The sequence below is a fragment of the Nestor notabilis genome, unplaced genomic scaffold, assembly GCF_000696875.1.
Source record: "Nestor notabilis isolate BGI_N333 unplaced genomic scaffold, ASM69687v1 scaffold26600, whole genome shotgun sequence".
In the NCBI taxonomy this organism is placed as follows: domain Eukaryota; kingdom Metazoa; phylum Chordata; class Aves; order Psittaciformes; family Psittacidae; genus Nestor; species Nestor notabilis.
In genome coordinates this window covers 1,740-19,019 of record NW_009910116.1, presented here as the reverse complement: position 1 = coordinate 19,019, position 17,280 = coordinate 1,740, and the positions used below count along the sequence as shown (strand labels likewise).

Here is a 17,280-nt window from a genome sequence, read left to right as displayed (position 1 = left end):
CGAGCTCCAGCGCCAGGGTAGCACCGTGCCGGGACAATGGCACGGGCTGGGCCAGGCTCCCGCCGCCTGCACGTACTGCAGCACGTGAAGCTTAACTCTGCGCTGGGCTCCTTTTCAAAACGCTTTTCCTGTTAATATAGAGCGCTCGGTCCCCTCCTACCGGGCTTCAGTGTCCCAGTGACCACACAGAGCCAACAGCGCAGGAAACCGGGAAAAACCTCCCATTGCTGGCAGAGCACAGACCAGATGCTCTGGGGATGATGCATCTTTCTCCTCTCTGAACTGGGTCAAGTACCTCCTTCTGCAGTTTGACTATACCCAGAAGCCTAGTGCACAGCACTGCTTTTTTTAGGAAATCCATACCATCTTGGAACAGGCTCCATGTCTGGAAAGCTGCCACACTTACTGCAGTGAGACCACCAAGCCCATCAGCATTCCCGTGACAACATCCTCCTAGGGCAGGAAATAGCTTCTCCAAAGAACTCTCTGCATCGACTCCTGGACTTGTGTGTGTGTGTGCACAAAGATGCACCCAGGATTTCTGCATGCCATTTGGGAAGCCAGTGACCAGCCCACAGCTTGTGAAGGAAGTGCAGCATGGGAGCCAAACTCCCTGCACAACTGCATTAGAATGAGGGCAGCCAGGGAAGGCTTTATCTGCTGCATCTAAACTTCCCTGTTTCCTCACTGTCTGACAGCAGGCATGGGCTAGATGTGGCAGCTCTGGGTAATCGCCCTCCCCCCGCCCAGGGCTTGGTGCCAGAAGTCCCAAGGGACCACCTGGTACCTCTTCTGCCCATCACTTGGCACACCAAGTGCCTCTGCTCATCCATGGACACCCAGATCTCTCCTCCCCATCAGCTCCGAGTCTGGGCAACACAGAGACAAGGGAAAGGAGCCAGCTGGCTGAACTGTAATGCACAGCAGACTGAGACGGAAGTGGTAGTTTAACAGAACTGATGATAGTCACATTCTCCTTTGCCTCTGTAGCAGAGGCCTCACACTAAGCATTTCCAAACTGATTTTGATGATCTGCAGAGTTAATGAATGGCTCCTACTCTTACACAGACACAAAAGCATCTTCTTCCTCAGTCCCCTTTCGCTGGGCTATCATTACTTTTTTCCCCTAATACTCTCCTCGTACAGCAATTCATTCCTGTGAAATACATTAATCAGCAAATTCTTCTCTCTCTGTTCAGGAACATAAAACACTTTAACCATTCCAAATAGCCTCTCATCACACTAGCGCTTCCAAAGCTGCCTATAATATACAACATCTCTAAAGGCACAGACTAAAGAAGTAATGTGTAAGACATACTACACTTCTGAAGAGATAGTCTAAACAACTTACTGCATCTAAATTCCTAGAAGCAATGGCATTCAATTATATACAGATCTATATACACAAAGTGCCATATATAGACAATCAATTACACCTGAATATTCAGTAAATATTGGAAAAATGCAAGTAGTGAAGTAAAAGAAATCTTTCTATATGCAAAGCAGTGTAAACTGTGGTTGTAAACAGCAAGCAGTATGTTGTGTAATCTAAAGGGAAGAAACGGTGAAAAAATAAGGAAATGCTTTATATTTATGCTACGTGTACAGACACTCCAGCATTATTTATCAACATACTATCCACACGTGAGAATCCCAGAGTTTTAATCTACTTCCACCTGAGGTGCTCTCTTCCTGGCTTTACAGCTTCAAGAATTCTCCTGAAGAAACAAAAATTTCCACCGTGACCTTTTCTTCGGGAGGGAGGGTGTGCAATCATCTGCTCACTTCACTGCTGAAACACAACATTTGTAGTGGCAGCACTTTTATGGTAAACAACGATGATGGAATTAAGGTTTCTGCAAGAGGCTCTACCCTCTTCTCCTAGTTTATACAAATCCAAAATACTTGCAGTAGAATTTAGGGCCTTATTAAGAGCTTTGCCAACAAGTCTGGCTAAAAGGAGCGTAAAAGAAGCATGTGTTGTGCAGTCACCCCAGCAGAAACAAGGCAGGGACCCTGCCGGCAGCTCTGCCTCCCCTGAACAGAGGTGCCTTCAAGTCATCCCACTGCATGTCTGCAGCTCTGGGAACTTGTCCCCACATGGGCAAGGCTTGGAGCGAATGATGGCACGTTCCACAGCCGACAGGATTACAGGAGGAACTGCTGCCAGCTAATGCTTCATCAGCACACTGCCTTTGTGTGAATCGATCCGCATGAAGTGCGGCCACCTCTGCAGTGAAATGCTGTTCTAGGCAGAGCAGCACCCCACACAGACCAAACCTCAATTCCCTCCTCTTGCAATAGAAACACTGCAAGGAGAACCTAGGTAAGGAGACTGAGAAAAAAGACCTTGACCAGGAACTCGAGATCAGATTAGGCATTCAGAGCAAGCACGTAATCCTCAAATGACAAACTGCACACTTGCTCACATGGGGGGTAGGAAAATCTCCCTGACCCAGGACTGTCTGTGGGCCTTTGGAAAAGGAACTGTCAGAAGAATGCCTACAGTTCTCAGCTGAAAAAGAACTGATCTTTCCGAAATCAGGCACAGAGACTTGTGCAAAGCGCTTGACACCGTCCTGTACGGCTCCCTTGTCTCTACACTGGAGGGACATCAATTTGATGGAGGGACCACTCAGTGGATGAAGAATTGGCTGCACGGCCACACGCAGAGAGCTGTGGTCAACAGCTCTATATCCAATTGGAGATCAGTAACAAGCGGTGTCCCTCAGGAGTTGGTGTTGGGACTGATCCTGTTGAACATCTTTGTCAGTGACATGGACAGTGGGACTGATGTGCCCTCAGCACGTCTGTGACGACACTAAGCTATGTGGTGCAGTTGATACGCTGGAGGGAAGGGATGGGATCCAGAGGGACCCTGACACACCTGAGAGGTGGCCAATGCCAACCTCGTGAAGTTCAACAACGCATAGTGCAAGGTCCTTCACCTGGGCTGGGGCAATCCCAGGCACAGCTACAGGCTGGGCGGAGAAGAGATTCAGAGCAGCCCTGTGGAGAAGGACTCGGGGGTGCTGGTTGACGAGAAGCTCCCCATGAGCTGGCTTCAGTGTGTGCTTGAGCCCAGAAACCAACCGTATCCTGGGCTGCATCAAAAGCAGCGTGACCAGCAGGTCAAAGGAGGTGATCCTGCCCCTCTGCTCTGCTCTCGTGAGACCTCACTTGGAGTATTGTGTCCAGTTCTGGTGTCCTCAACATAAAAAGGACATGGAGCTGCTGGAGCAAGTCCAGAGGAGGCCCACGAGGATGATCAGGGGCTGGAGCACCTCCCAGAAGAAGACACGCTGAGAACATTGGGGCTGTTCAGCCCGGAAAAGAGAAGCTGCGTGGGCAGGTTGGACGGAGTCTTGGGTGACATGGTCTAGTGTGATGTCCCTGCCCACAGCAGGGAGGTTGGAATGAGATGATCTTAAGGTCCTTTCCAACCCTAACTATTAAATGATTCTAAAAGAAAGTTGGATTGGAAAAGCACCAAGTTAAAAGCATGCTCAGCAAAAACATAAAACACCAACAAAAACCTAGGTTTGAAAGGAATCTTTAAAATTCTCAGCTGAGTGACTGTTCTCCTCCACAGAACCGAATTCTGAAAGAGAAAAAACCCCACCTAGAAATACGTGCCACTTTCCAAAATTAAAGACAACAGTCTAGATGACACTCACACACTTGCAGATGGATAAACATTTGAACAGATTTCTAGAAGTTTTGGTTCTTCCAGATGAAGTTTAAATTATATAACAACCCAAAGAATAGCACATTGTCTGGGGGGAGAGAGGACAAAGAAACAGAAAGTGATCTACAGAAAAGGCACCAAACATCGCAGATTTTGATGCAAATGGAGCTGCAGACCAACAAAGACAGAGATCTGTGTGTTTGCAAACACATTAAAAAAAATACCCCAAGCATGTGCTAGGGTGAGGAAGAAGAAACCATTAACCTGAACACTGAATTCCTCCCAGGATCAACTCCAGATGTTGAGAGCCTGCTGTAACAGTCCCACACCTCCACCCTGACCAAAAATGGATTCACCAACTGTAGGACTCAGCAGAGCAGTGGAAGGGGGAGCGTAACCCAGAGAAAGGGGGTATAAACCAAGAAATGGTGCATAACCATCTTAACAGCATTATTCTTACTTTTATATATTTCTATAACAATTAGATCTGCACTTAAAATGATTAGACCCTTAAGATTTCAATTATACTAAGCTTAAATTCTTGTCTCTCCTTATATATGTGGTTCCTCTTTGCCCATAAACAAGACTTTGAGCCTGAGGCCACATGTGTGCTTCACAAAGGTTACTGTTATCAGCCAGGGCAAACCAGCGCCTGGTACAGCATGGTCTGTCAGAGGAATTAAGCAATTGAAGATCAGTTTGTGAGCTTGTGAAATGATCCTCAGCCTACTCCTGACCTATCTCAACCTGCAATTAAGCCATTACAGTGACCTGCGAGTATCTTGTGGCAAGATGCAAGCAGTGCAACCCTAGGCCCCTATGAAGCATCAACACCCAGTTGTGCTCTTCTGCTGAGGGAGGAGGACAGCCTTCGCAGTCACAGAGGCTGGAGCTGTGTCACTCACACTTGCAGGCAGCAGAGCTGTCTGTTCAGACCTGCTGGAAACCCATGTCTGCAGCTCCAGGTGCTCACAGCACCAGTTTTAAGACAGACAGTAAGTTACTGTTGTCCTGAGATGCTCCTCATACACCAGTCCACCCGGGTTCTTGCACACCTTGTTGTCAGGGCACAGGTAACTCCTGCATCACCCTCCCAGCCCTCCCTCAACAGTAACTCTGCAAGATCAGTGCTGTTTTAACATGACTCAGCTGCAGGTACTGGAACTAAAATCATGTATATCATTTCCAAAAGGGCTTGTGACTAACCTGATCTGTTTATGACATACTATTTTCAATATAAAACCAGTCCTTTATGGCCAAAGCTACAAAACTGTTTACTCAGGATCAATTTCAAAAAATGCTTACTACCTACATTAGCTGAATGGGAGAGCAAACATCACAGCAGGATGTTGAGATGACTGCTTGTTCTTTTGGGAAATGGTTTAAAGCCTAAGTGATCTTCTAGACATCTGAGACATATTGTTTATAGCAACAGTAAACTTTCCACAGTTTTAATGTTATTAAAAACCTCCATCTCTTGGCTCTCCGAGGTGGGTGTCCCAGGTGCGCTGCATGGAGTTTAGGACAAAAAGATCTGTGGAAAATGCTTCTGGCAAATAAATTACTGCTTTAAAAGACTATTTACAATTGGAGGGAAACTGCTCCTTCCTCCACAGCGCTGCTACATGTACTGAAAGGGTGGCACAGTTGAACGTGCTTCCCTCTTTGTATTAATATGCAGTTTGCAGACCAATGTGCCTGCTTGGAAACAGTCATTAGAAGTAATCAAGAAAAGCAAGCTCACTGCTAGTAGGGTCAATATCATCACTGGAAAATGTTGAGTCTGCAAACTAAAGACCAGAAACTTATTCCAGAAGCACACGTGGTCATTTTTTAAAATATGGACAGTGACAGCATATAGATTTAAGCTGTTAACCAAAATCCAAAGATATCTGAAATATTGATGAAAACTGATCACCAAATCTGAAGAGGATGAGGACACACAAGCCCCATCAGGATGCAGCAGCAGGGAAGCAAGCAGTGCCTCGGAAAGCTGCCCTGCAAGGATCTCGCTGCACAACAGCAGATCCCTTTTCCTATCATTCCTGCAGCCCTGGGCAAGCAAGTGGCAACCTGGAAATGTTTGGGGCTACAGAGGCAAAAAGCTGCAAATTCCCTAAGGAACTGGAGCCCGGAGTTAATTCGGGCTGGGCTGCCTTCTCAGGGACACCAGAAGGTGTCAGTCGAGGGCTGACAACGATTCCCTGCACAGACATCCCGGATGAACAACCTGACCTCACAGCTACCACCACCTTGTTCTGACACCAACACGGGGCACATCCAGATGACAGCAACCACGTAAGAATCTCAGTAGTAAAAAGAACAAGGTGCTGCCCACCTAATGATTTCTATTTCAACAAGACTGATTTTGTATTTTTTCCATAGACCCTAACAATATCTGAAGGCTTCATGATTCCAGCACAGAGGTCTGTGAAAATGCCAGTCCTCCCAGCAGAACAAAGAGGTTTTTTACTTTTTTTTTTTTTAAATTCGAAAGAATGTGATTTCTTCCATTCTCTCATTCAATTATTTTAATGCTCTTAATGGTTTTGTTCCTTTGCGGTAATCCTGACTTTATTCCTCTCACATCCCATTATCACCTTTTCAATCACCGCTGGCTGTTGGCCACACTTCTGCTCTGCACACTGCTGATCCAATCTAAAGAAAACGACTGGTTGAAGTATGTTCATTATCCAGCTATAGTGTGCCAATAACGTTCCAAACATCAATCAGGAGGCTTGTAACAGCTCACCACAGACCAGGGGGCAGAGTGCATGGAGCGCTCCTCCCCCGTCCCAAGGGACAGGCCTGCCCTGGTCGCTGCACTGCACCTTCTGCAAGGCAGCCACCTTGAGCTGCAGCACAGTCATCGCCTGAAAGAGCACAAAGCATTTTTGTTCCTACTACAGTTATGGTAAGACTTGCCTTTGTGCAGGAATGAACAACCACCACCGTTTTCCTGCCAGCAGGGAAGGATCAGGACATCACTCAGGAATTCCACATCTCTATGATATTCCATGTCTCTATGACAGCTAACATGTCTCTATGACATGTCTCTATGACAGCTTCAGGTAACCACCACCAGAACTAACCTGAGGCACTAGCTGCAGCACAACACAATGAGGTGGTTGGCACTGTCATTACCTTCATGGCACTGTTAAAAGCCCACATGGACACAATTTCCCACCAAAGTGCTGCTACTTTTGCATCTCTGGAACCTGAACCTGCTCTGTTTGTCCACATCTTCACATGTCACCCATCACCCCACAGAAAGGTCTGACAGTACAGAAAACCAAAGTGAGACCCATGCAGGCTCCAGCATTCCCATACTGCCACAATCCTCATTTCCCAGCTCAGTGGGCTGCCTCTACGAGAAAAGACGTATGCAAAAATATTTGAATTCAGACTGCTTGAAATACAAAACCAAGTGAAGTATCTCGGTAAAACTTTAATTATTACATTATTTTCATGCTATGACAATCTCGTTTCTCAATTTCTATACAAAACCTGACAACATGCAGCAGGATTATTACACATGCAAATGTATGTAAATGAGATGCTAGAATAAATCCAATCTGTGGTTTTGGGATAACATTTTGCCCTTCTATTCCAACAACAAATTGAAAGAACAGAACAATACTGAGAACTAAAAATATTTTGTGTGCAGAGGATTATTAAGCATTTACTCTCCCTTATGCCACAAAGTACTCAATGTCCTTAATTCCCACTGGGAGCAGAGGATCTTGGCACCACACAGAATCAGGCTCACTGGAGAACTGTACAAACAGGAGTGAACCCTCACAACATCAACCTTTACAAGCCAAGCTACAATAGCAAAACAGTTCGACGTTTACCTGGAAGGGACTACCCCACCACATGGTAAACTGACAGCTGCCCCTGACCTATCCCTGTGCTTCACATAAACCAGTGCTGTGAAGATACAGAAGAGATTTTATTATGCTTTTGGTTTATGATATGCTACCTATGTTATACGATATATAACCCCAAGTTATATCAACACACTAAGCAGCAGTTCCATGGCCTTCGCAAGCTGCAACAACAACGTACCGAATGTTTCGGTCCAACCTGACTACCTGGGGAAGGTGCTGCCTCACCGAGTCCTGACCCTGGGCCAGGGGCTTTAGATAACAAACACAGACTCTTGTCTCCAAAACTCTGCAGCATACACACATAAAACATGGGGAGGGGAAAGAGAAATAGCACAACCCAAACAAAACTCTTCGGCTTAACAATACAATATTCTGGGGAGGTTAACCTCCTAAGCTTCCCAGCAGTGAGCAAGTGGAGAATGCAGCAGGTTCCAGGATCTGCTCCAGGTCTTTCCTGGTCTGAGGGGTCCTGGCTACTCACAGTATACCAGGGAACTGAATTATAACATTTCTTTTTCACTTTTGCCAGTTACATCATTGACACAGCCACACTGATACAGAGAAGGCTTTTTTTTTCCCTTTTCCAAACTGTACCTCAGACACGGCACCTAGTGTTAAAAAGCAAGTGTAAGAGTTTCCAGCAGGACCAACTGAGCAAGCAAATGAATCCCAAACATTAATTAAGCTCGGAACAGCATTTACGTAGGCAAAGTTGAGCATAAACTTAAATCACTGTGCAGTCTCAGCTCGCACAGAAGGACGGGGCTTGACTTCACAAAAATGGAAGGTATGGAAATAGTCTGGATGTGTTTAACTGGTCTTAAGCTCCAGTAGTAAACTCCAGACGGAAGCACATGGGCTCCCGTTCATCCATGCTGCACAAATACATTTGCAACAGGTAAAGCTCCTGCTGTTCCAGTAAGCAGCACTGACAACCCCCCAGCAGCCTGCAAAACCTTTTACAAGCCTCTAATAAAACTGAACGCTAGTTTCTCAGCAATCCAAGTCTGGTGACTTCCTACACCTACATGTAGCCAAGTCTTCTACAGTCACAGGCAAACCTTAGACTTATTAACTGCAGACACTGTCAGCATTGTGTAGTGACTACAGGATGCCATCTTACTAACAGAACACACCATCACTGTTTTCAACACACCACAGTGCAATAAGTCACTAAAAAGAGAACAAAATGTCCATTACTTTTTGCAAATGACAGAAACTTGAACGCTGGGGGGGAAATAAAGAAAGAAGGGAAAGCAAAGCAAAGATTTCTGCTACAAGAGCAGTTCCAACCCCAGGGGTAGAGATGGATAACGGGGCAATGGTGGCGCCCTGAGGCACCAGACACAGCCTTGACACCGAGTGTGTGGTGGGAGCAGAGAAGCTCCAGAACACAAGCAGGCATCTACTGTGAGCAGAAACAGGCTGCACCACAACAGCATAGGGACCAGCAGATCAGCTGGTGACAGAACACAGGATCAGAAGAACACGTATTAGATCGCTTGACTACAATTCCTTCATGATGCTGGTTTTGTCATTATTAAATCACAACTTTTCCATTACGTATGTTGTGGGTTTCTGTCCTTGTAGCTTGTATAGCCCGTATGTTCACAACAGACGGATCAGTGCTGTAGCTCATTGATATTTTTCTAATTATAGTTGGATTTATTAAATTCTTAAGGATTTTCCAAGGAAATACGCCCTGCTGAGGCCAGGTGAGTCTCAGCATCTTCACTGTCATCAGCAAACACCAAAATCAATGACATGAAATGGATAAAGGCAAACTTATTCAAAAGATCACAAGGAGCTGAAGGAGACAAATGTACAAAGTCTTGAGAAAGTGAATATGAAACAAATTAAAAGAAATCAAGTGAAGGTTTGCTCATCTAATTGTGTCTTCAATTTAACGCTTTTAAACAACAGGCCGTCTTTATCCTGTAATTTTACACGTGTAAATAAGCGTACAGCCAGAACCAGTACTGCCTCCACTTGAGTGCACACTTAAGTATGTCAACCCTCTGAAGTAAAACACAGCTTACACAACATGAGATTTTTGCCTTTAGCTTACTTAGAAAAGGCTAAGAAAGGGCAGTCAAGGTTTCTGAGCCCACTCAGACAATGCACAATCCAGAAAAACCAGTCAGGTTTTTCTTTTTTGGGGGGTGATCTAGAAGAAAATTAAGTGAGATTTTAAGAAATACACAGAATGAGAATGGAAAAGTACATACAACAAAACTCCGAGCCCTACCAACAAATGCTGTGGCATTCCCAAAGTGTTTATTTGGGTTCTATCTGCCGGTGCACCCACAGCTTTCAGAACACGCATCAGGAAACAAATCCCAGTTAGAGCAAAGGAGGTGGAGGGCTCAGGTTAAGGAAGGTGAGGTATGACATCCCAGAGCAGCACATGTGCTCTGGGTCATGCGAGAGATGAAGCACATTAGTCCCTAGCTCCCCTCAGCCCCGTGCTCCCACGCCGCATGCGCACCACAGAGACACAAGTACCAAGAGAAGAACGTGATTGCTGCTGGAACTGCTGCTTGCCTCCTTTTGCTCACATGCCACGAGGACACTGCTGCTGCTGCTTTCTGTAACAGCGCTTTGTGAGCAAGCACACGGCATTTTACATCACCAGCACATCAGATTTTCCATTCTCATGTTCCAAAGAGTTGAGAGATTCATTTCTCTCCAGGTACACCAGGAACTTTAGCCACTCCAGACCCTTACTCTTCCAAATGCCTCCATTATAACCCAGGGGCTATGTTCCAGATGCAATCCAGAGATGGCTGGTCCAGCAGTCTCACTGCTTGTCCCCTTTTCTTCCCACTACATCCAGCAGTTCAATACCACAAAGAAAAATGCTTTTGGGCAAAACCTAAATTTGAGGTCATCTTGGGCACACTATAAATGCTCTACAAAGCTTCTCCACCAGGCCGAAATGCCCCAATTAGACAAATACATGTTTCCCTGAAGTGTGGAGGAAAAAATAAAGCAAGGGAGCATTTCCTTGACTGTGTCACTTTAGACCCGTAGTACACAACTTTATGGTCTGCCAGAAGCATGGTGCAATATGTAAATACTAAAAAGCAGCTGGAAATTCACTGAACTCTACAGAGGGACAGCGACAACTGGTCACAGAGGTCCTGGATAGTTCAGCCCCCAAAGAAGGCCTTTCCTTACATGCATTTCATTTGCTTCTTTCAGACTCCAGTCCCTTCCCTTCTTTCTTAAATGGAGGGGAGCAAGCCTGAACAGTCCGTTTTCCTCAAGTCACAGGGCACAGCACCTGAGGACCCAGCAAACGCAGCTAGAACCACCGTCACATCCACCTCAGAGATGACGACTTGGTCAAGTAGCAGATCCAGAGAAAACACTTCTCAATAGGAAGTACAGCTGCTGCTTCTCAATATTATCAAAGCCCTTTATCAACCAAAAACTGACTCCTAAATTTGTTATCACACATAGCAGATGTTGTAGCAGAATGCAGTTATAGCAGCTTAATGGTTCTCATTTTTCCAGTCCCTCCTGCCAAGTGATCCAATTCATCCAGGCCAGCAGCTTCCAAACTTTGATTGCACACCCCTACCCAGAAACAAATTTTGAGCATGGACTGCCAATACATCTGTATTTATTTATAAGCTGTATATTGTCCTACTGAACACATTATGCACGTTATAAAATAAACAAAAACGGAAATTAAAAAGGAAAAGATAAAAACATTATTTCAAAAAATATTTTACTTATTAATGGTACCAAAAATACTTTCCTCCCACACTCCAGTGGATTGTCTTTGGCTACCTTGCTTTGGAGACCCCTGATCAAGCTGAAGGTGGTACCATTTCAGACTAGCTGACATAGCTGGGAGAAAGGACACCTCACTCCAGGTCTTTTCCTATATGCCCATATTATTTACCTAATATGCTTAGGACTGTTCAACCTCCCTGCTCATATACAAATTAAAGAACTACAGTTTTAAACCAACAAATCAGAGCTTGCTTCATAAACTTCAGTTGCTGGATTTGGGTACAAACTCAGAAAACGATCAACAGCCCCCAAAATTCTCACGGAACACAGATCATGAGTTCGCTCACAGTAAACAAAGAAGCCTGGAGCTATTAAGAGGCCTCTTAATGGCTCAATTGGCATGTCTCAATTGAAAAGTTAACCCATCCGAGGGGAGCTCATGCTTTTCCTGATGACTTTATTACTATTTCTGTGCTTTTAACTGTTGGCAAGAAACAAAAGCCTCAGATGCAGCTCCAGGCAGACTCCTCCAGTGCTTCTCCCATGAGAAAACTTCACTCAACGTCTTAGAAAGCTAGTGTAATGTATGCTAACACTTTGTAATTACCATTTACAAATGCAAGATATGCTAATTTCCAGATGACTATCAGGGAAATACATTGAGAGCATATTATACCACCAAATACCCTGAAAAGGTTTTCACTTAAGAGTATTTCAAAGTAGGCTTCAAGGGGAGGAAAACAACGTACAAGAGAATAACCTTGGCACAGAGGCAAGGTGAGGCAACCTCCAGATGACTGAGAGATCTTATTCATCCACAATCCACCATTATCAAACCAACAGCAAAGGAACTGTATTATGAGAGCAAATTTTCATAATGAAAAAAATCTACACAAGCTTCAGGATCATGCTATCTTAACAGCATCAAACACTAGCAGGATTGTTTCTCTTGGTCCAAGAGTCATGGTCAGACACTATAATTAAGAGCATACAAACCAGAAACCAATTTCACAATGCCTCCTGTCTTTATCAAAGGGTTTGTCCTCCAATAACAATTATTGAACAAGGCTGCAAAGAATTTTAGGAAAATATACATTATATCTAAAGTTTAATTGGAAACCTAGGTTGTTTTGTTTATTCTTTAAAAAAGGTGTGCTTCAACTAAATGGATCTGGGAAAGAAGAGAGATGGCAAGACAGGCACTACTTGGTATCATCAACCAGCAGATATACACAGCTTTGCAAGAACTTGTCACAGAACAGACACTGTCATTTCAGTGAAGGCTTTTTCCACACAGGCCTGACAATCATAGAATCACAGAATCGTTTGGGTTGGAAAGGACCTCAAGATCATCTAGTTCCAACCCCCCTGCCATGAGCAGGGACACCACACACTAAACTATGTCGCCCAAGGCTCTGTCCAACCTGGCCTTGAACACCGCCAGGGTTGGAGCATTCACAACAAACCAGGACAGACAGCCATGATCCCATATCGGCACAGTAGCCAGGCTGATCTAGATCAGGTTCAGCCAACCTGGCATTACAGTTCAGCCACAGGCTGCAGCCAGTGTTACCAGAGGCTCTCCACAGCCTAAAAGGTTGTCAGCACCATTCACTCAAACAAGAATTCCTCAAGTTTATAAAATGCACAGTAAAACAAGAAGGGAAGAAAAAAGCCATCTACGTAAGTGCAAGGTTTTGTTGCAGGAGCTAGATAACAGCTGCGGAGAACTACTCTGGCTGCTGCTCTTCCCCTCACTTCGTGTTTGACTGTGGCGTGCCATCCAACCAACCTAATGCGCTTCAAAAGTAGCTCTCATCTCACTGATCAAATCCATATAAAATAAGCCACATGCCATGTGAGAAAATGACTAATGTTTGTATCTTTGAAGCTCTTTGCTTCACCACTGAAGAAACTTTTGAACACAGTAGTATTAGTGTTTGCTAAAAGAAACTTGCTTTTAAAAACAGGATTTAAAAGCCTTAAGAAAAAACACAAGGAGATGATAAAGAGCAAAGGTAAATCTGAGTAACTTACTGCTGCTGCGGCCTCCTCTCCACCTGTATAGATAGAAGAAGCAATCTCCATCATGGACAAGTTTGTGGGAGCATCTGTAGTAGATGACGATCTGGGCCGACCTGACTGAGTATCTTGGGCAGACCTCCTGTTGATCTGCGGGCTTCCTTTTGGGGCATCTGCCTTGCCCCACCTGCTGTGCAGGCTCGTCCCTCTCTTCATTTTAGGTGGCACTCTGATCTGCTGGAGCACCCGGTTCAGAGCTGTGGGGTGGGTGGAGACACCATCAATTTCAGCACAGACGCTTTGGCTTTCCAAATCCACGTCAGGCTCCAGATCAGCCTGAGCTTGCTGAATATCATGCGGAGAAACTGAGGACCTCCTGCGCTGATGCTGGAAGAGGTGCTTCAAGCCTTGACCAATCACATTAATGTTCTCCAAAGCATTATGGGTTATTTTTGATAATTTTTGTTCTGATTCATGTTGCCTTTTGGTCTCTTGATCTTGGGATTTGCCTCCAGGATCAGGGTCATCACACAACTGTTCAGTGCCAGAGGGCTCCATTGATGACACCCAACAGGTTTATTTCACTATTCATATATAATCACGTCCCCTGTCTTTGAAAGGCTTGTGTTTTTAAAATGCCAAGATTGTCAGCCAATTAGGTGTGCAATTGCTTCAAGAGTGACTATACATGCAGCTGTGCCACGGTGATCTCATGCTTATCTAATGTTAAACAAAAGAGTCGTTATTATACATCCATGCAGAAAGTATTGGGTTAAAAAATCCAAAGCGCAAAACATGCCATTAACAAAACAAAACATATCAGTTTTCCAAGCATCCCTCCATGTGGTATTAGTTGCATGTAGGCTGTATGCAGAAGCCAAAGCTTGTGCGAGACAAGTCATTCATCACCTGGGGGAAGAAGCCCAGCACAAAGGGTAAAGGAAAGCAAGAAGGTAAAAAAAGCTGTTCAACAGGGGAAGAAGCAAAGAGAAGACACTGGGGTTTCATTCATTAAGAACAAGCCCATAAGAATATTCAACAGAGCACAAAGTTAAACTTCCGATGGGCATGCTAGTCTCTTTGGTAGAATTTATTTTGTTCCTTGACAAAGATCTGATATTTCGTGCTTCAAATGTAACGTCTGCTCAGCCTACCTGATTTTCCTGTAGAATGCTTAACTTCACAGTATTTAACATATGCAAGAAAACAGAACACTTCCAAATCAGTTATGCATTTCCAAATAGTAAGAAATGGCTTATTACTGCCAACATCCGCTGATGGCACTGGAGACTAGATGTGAAAATCTGTCTTCAAGCAGGAACAGGCAAATGAAATAGTTTCAATTGGCACAGTCTTGTCCATAGTTCTCAGAGAAAACAAAAATGCCTTTTTAAAAGTAGATTAAGCAACCAATCTGAACGGGAACAGGACCATGTATGCGTAGCTCAAGTCTCTAGCAGAGAGGAAACACGCAGCTTTTCTCCAAGATAGCTCAACCTTCCTGTCATCTGAGCTCAGGCAGCTGAGCACTCAGATAGCAACTCACTACGGGAGAAGTACAGCAAAGGCATGAGGAAGGAAGGAAGGAAGGACACGTTATCTGAAAGAGTTTCACATCAGCACCATGAGATCACATGCTCAGAAGCTGATCATTGTTTTCTTGCAGGAGAAAGATTTGATTAGGCTTCTCTACATAGAGAAACCAGACCACAGAGTTCTACCCCAGTCTTGGCAGAAAGCAGCCTGGGTTTTAAATAAAAAAAAAATAAATAAAAACAGCAACAAAATTTTATTTGAAATGCAACATATGTTTGGGATTTGAGAGCATTCTTTCTTATCTTAAAACAGCTGCAGAAGCACAATGCATTGAGGTTACCATTACAGCACTCAATTTTTGCATCTGAAACCTGACACAATGGGTTAAACAGATATTCCAAAATGCTTTCCAAATTGGCGTCCAAAAATATCAGAAGAGCTGCCTCACGCTCTTTTTCAAATGTCGTTGCTATCAGCTGGAGGCAAGATGGAATTCTGTACTTACAGAAAGCAAAACGCTGGACTCATACGGGATTTTCTCTCACTACTTTGAACATGCTACAACCACTGAGAGTAAATATATTGGCCAGTTTGACATTAAATGCAAAGTAATAAACTACATCCCAGAAAATACAGTGTATTTACCCATATTCATGCAGAAATTGTGTGGTAGAATCAAGTATGCAAAAATAAAAGGTTGGTTGTACATTTTTTAACAGTTTCTTGAACAGCTTCAAGTGCCTTCATGAGCAGTGTCACGCTTTGACTTTTGAGCTCAAGTTGTCTTTTCTTTATTCTCATGCAATAGGTTTTCCAGAAAGTTGAACTGCAGGTTTCCACCCCATTTAATTTGGCGGGGGGAGGGGGCGGGAAGGGACAAAACTAGAGATTGTCCTTTTCATCCAACAATGGTTCAGCGAACGAACTTCACTGTCCCCAAAGTATTAGGCAAGCAAAACACAAGTCTGACAGCTGACCCATAACTGTATTTTTCCTTTTAGCCAATTCCCTCCACATTCATTTTTCAGTCAGGACTCATGAAGAACTGTAGCTCATATCAAAGATGCCCAATACACTCTCTAACCAGTATATTTGTGATCTCCTGCATGCTTTCTATCCAGATTACCACTGGTAATACTGCTGATCTGAAGGAACACCACTTCAGTCTAACTAAAGTTCCATGCATTATCTTCTGGAAAGCGTTATCCTTCTTAAATTAGCCCTGTGTCAATTTACAGACCAACCTGAAACAAGTCAGCCAACAGTGAAACATGTCACTACTACCTCTGAAACTACACTGAGCCTTCTCTCCAGGGCACTGTGGTCTTCTGACTACTCGTGTTTCCACGTGATGAGTCTGTTGTGAGCCTGAAATGAGTTTTTCAAATTGCACATCTGGTATGAAGATTCTTAAAACTACACATTTGTCTTAGTATCTACTTTTGGGGGAAAGCTGCTCATAAATGTGAAGAACTGTCAATCAGCAGAATTAATCAGCACATTTATTTACATTAGGATTCAAGTTTTGTACTTCCCTCCCCCCAAAAACAAAATCACCATTATATTCTGTTTGAGAGAGGAAACAGAGTACTTCATAGCATGAAGTTCAAAACCATGTGTTTCTTACTCATACGAGTACAACACACAGGGGACAAAATGCACAATTCCATATACAGTCACACTGAGCAGATGTTATAACATTATTACATCCCAGAACATGCTAATATTGCCCTCCATTGTGCAATCATTTCACAGCAGCATAGGGAAATAAAACAGTTCAAAAGGAGAAACTGGAAAAAACAGTATTGGAGAACTGTGAATATATAAACTAGTACTTGCCTCCATCACTTGCCCTTTAGCATGGCTGACATACAGCAGTCCCTCCACTGAACAAAACTGCAAAAGAAATTGGGTATGAGATGCAGTTCTTGGACATGCAAGGAAAGATGTACACAAACAAAGCAAGCATGGTTCCATCCCCCTGCCCCCCATTTAAATGCAGGTGCCTCTGGAAGCTGGACTATTTTAGACTTTCAAATAACTGGAGAGATACAAATATAATTGAAGTTAAAACTAAATATTACAGAGTTAATCAAAAAGTTCTTACTGAAGGAATGTTTTCTCGTGGGGTTTACAGCCACCAATATATGCCAAAAGCTCAGGCTCTGGCCTACAAGGTCACGCTGCCCCACACAGCTTTTATTTTCTCCTCCTACTCAGTCATCCCAGCGTTCTGGGCACAGGTCAAACAGCTTGCTCTTGTTTACCTGGAGCTCACCTACCAGGACATGAGAACTGTGAGCACTTCAGACACGAGCACCTTTCAGTCCATTCCTCAGGGAAGCCTCTAGCACCTTTGGCTGAGCTGCCCCTGCACTAACAGCACCCTCTGCCCGACGC

The 17,280-nt window shown here is 44.2% G+C and overlaps 1 protein-coding gene across 1 annotated transcript; it reads right to left on the bottom strand.

The window, feature by feature from the left end:
• Positions 1-12,227: 12,227 nt before the first annotated feature.
• Positions 12,228-16,787, bottom strand: LOC104413476 (transmembrane and coiled-coil domains protein 1-like). The gene is made up of 3 exons (XM_010024480.1): positions 16,720-16,787; positions 13,360-14,307; positions 12,228-12,296 (listed from the first exon to the last, which is right to left on the bottom strand). Exons 2-3 carry the CDS (start codon positions 13,900-13,902, stop codon positions 12,228-12,230), a joined length of 612 nt encoding a protein of 203 aa, XP_010022782.1. The 5' UTR covers positions 13,903-14,307; positions 16,720-16,787.
• Between the last annotated feature and the right edge of the window lie 493 nt (positions 16,788-17,280).

Excerpts from the sequence above, each read along its gene's own strand:
- LOC104413476 (XM_010024480.1), bottom strand. The coding sequence starts at position 13,902 with ATGGAGCCCTCTGGCACTGAACAGTTGTGTGATGACCCTGATCCTGGA. Across the intron at positions 12,297-13,359 it reads GAGAGGAGGCCGCAGCAGCA|TGTCTGACCATGACTCTTGG; the intron begins GTAAGTTACTCA and ends TCTTAATTATAG.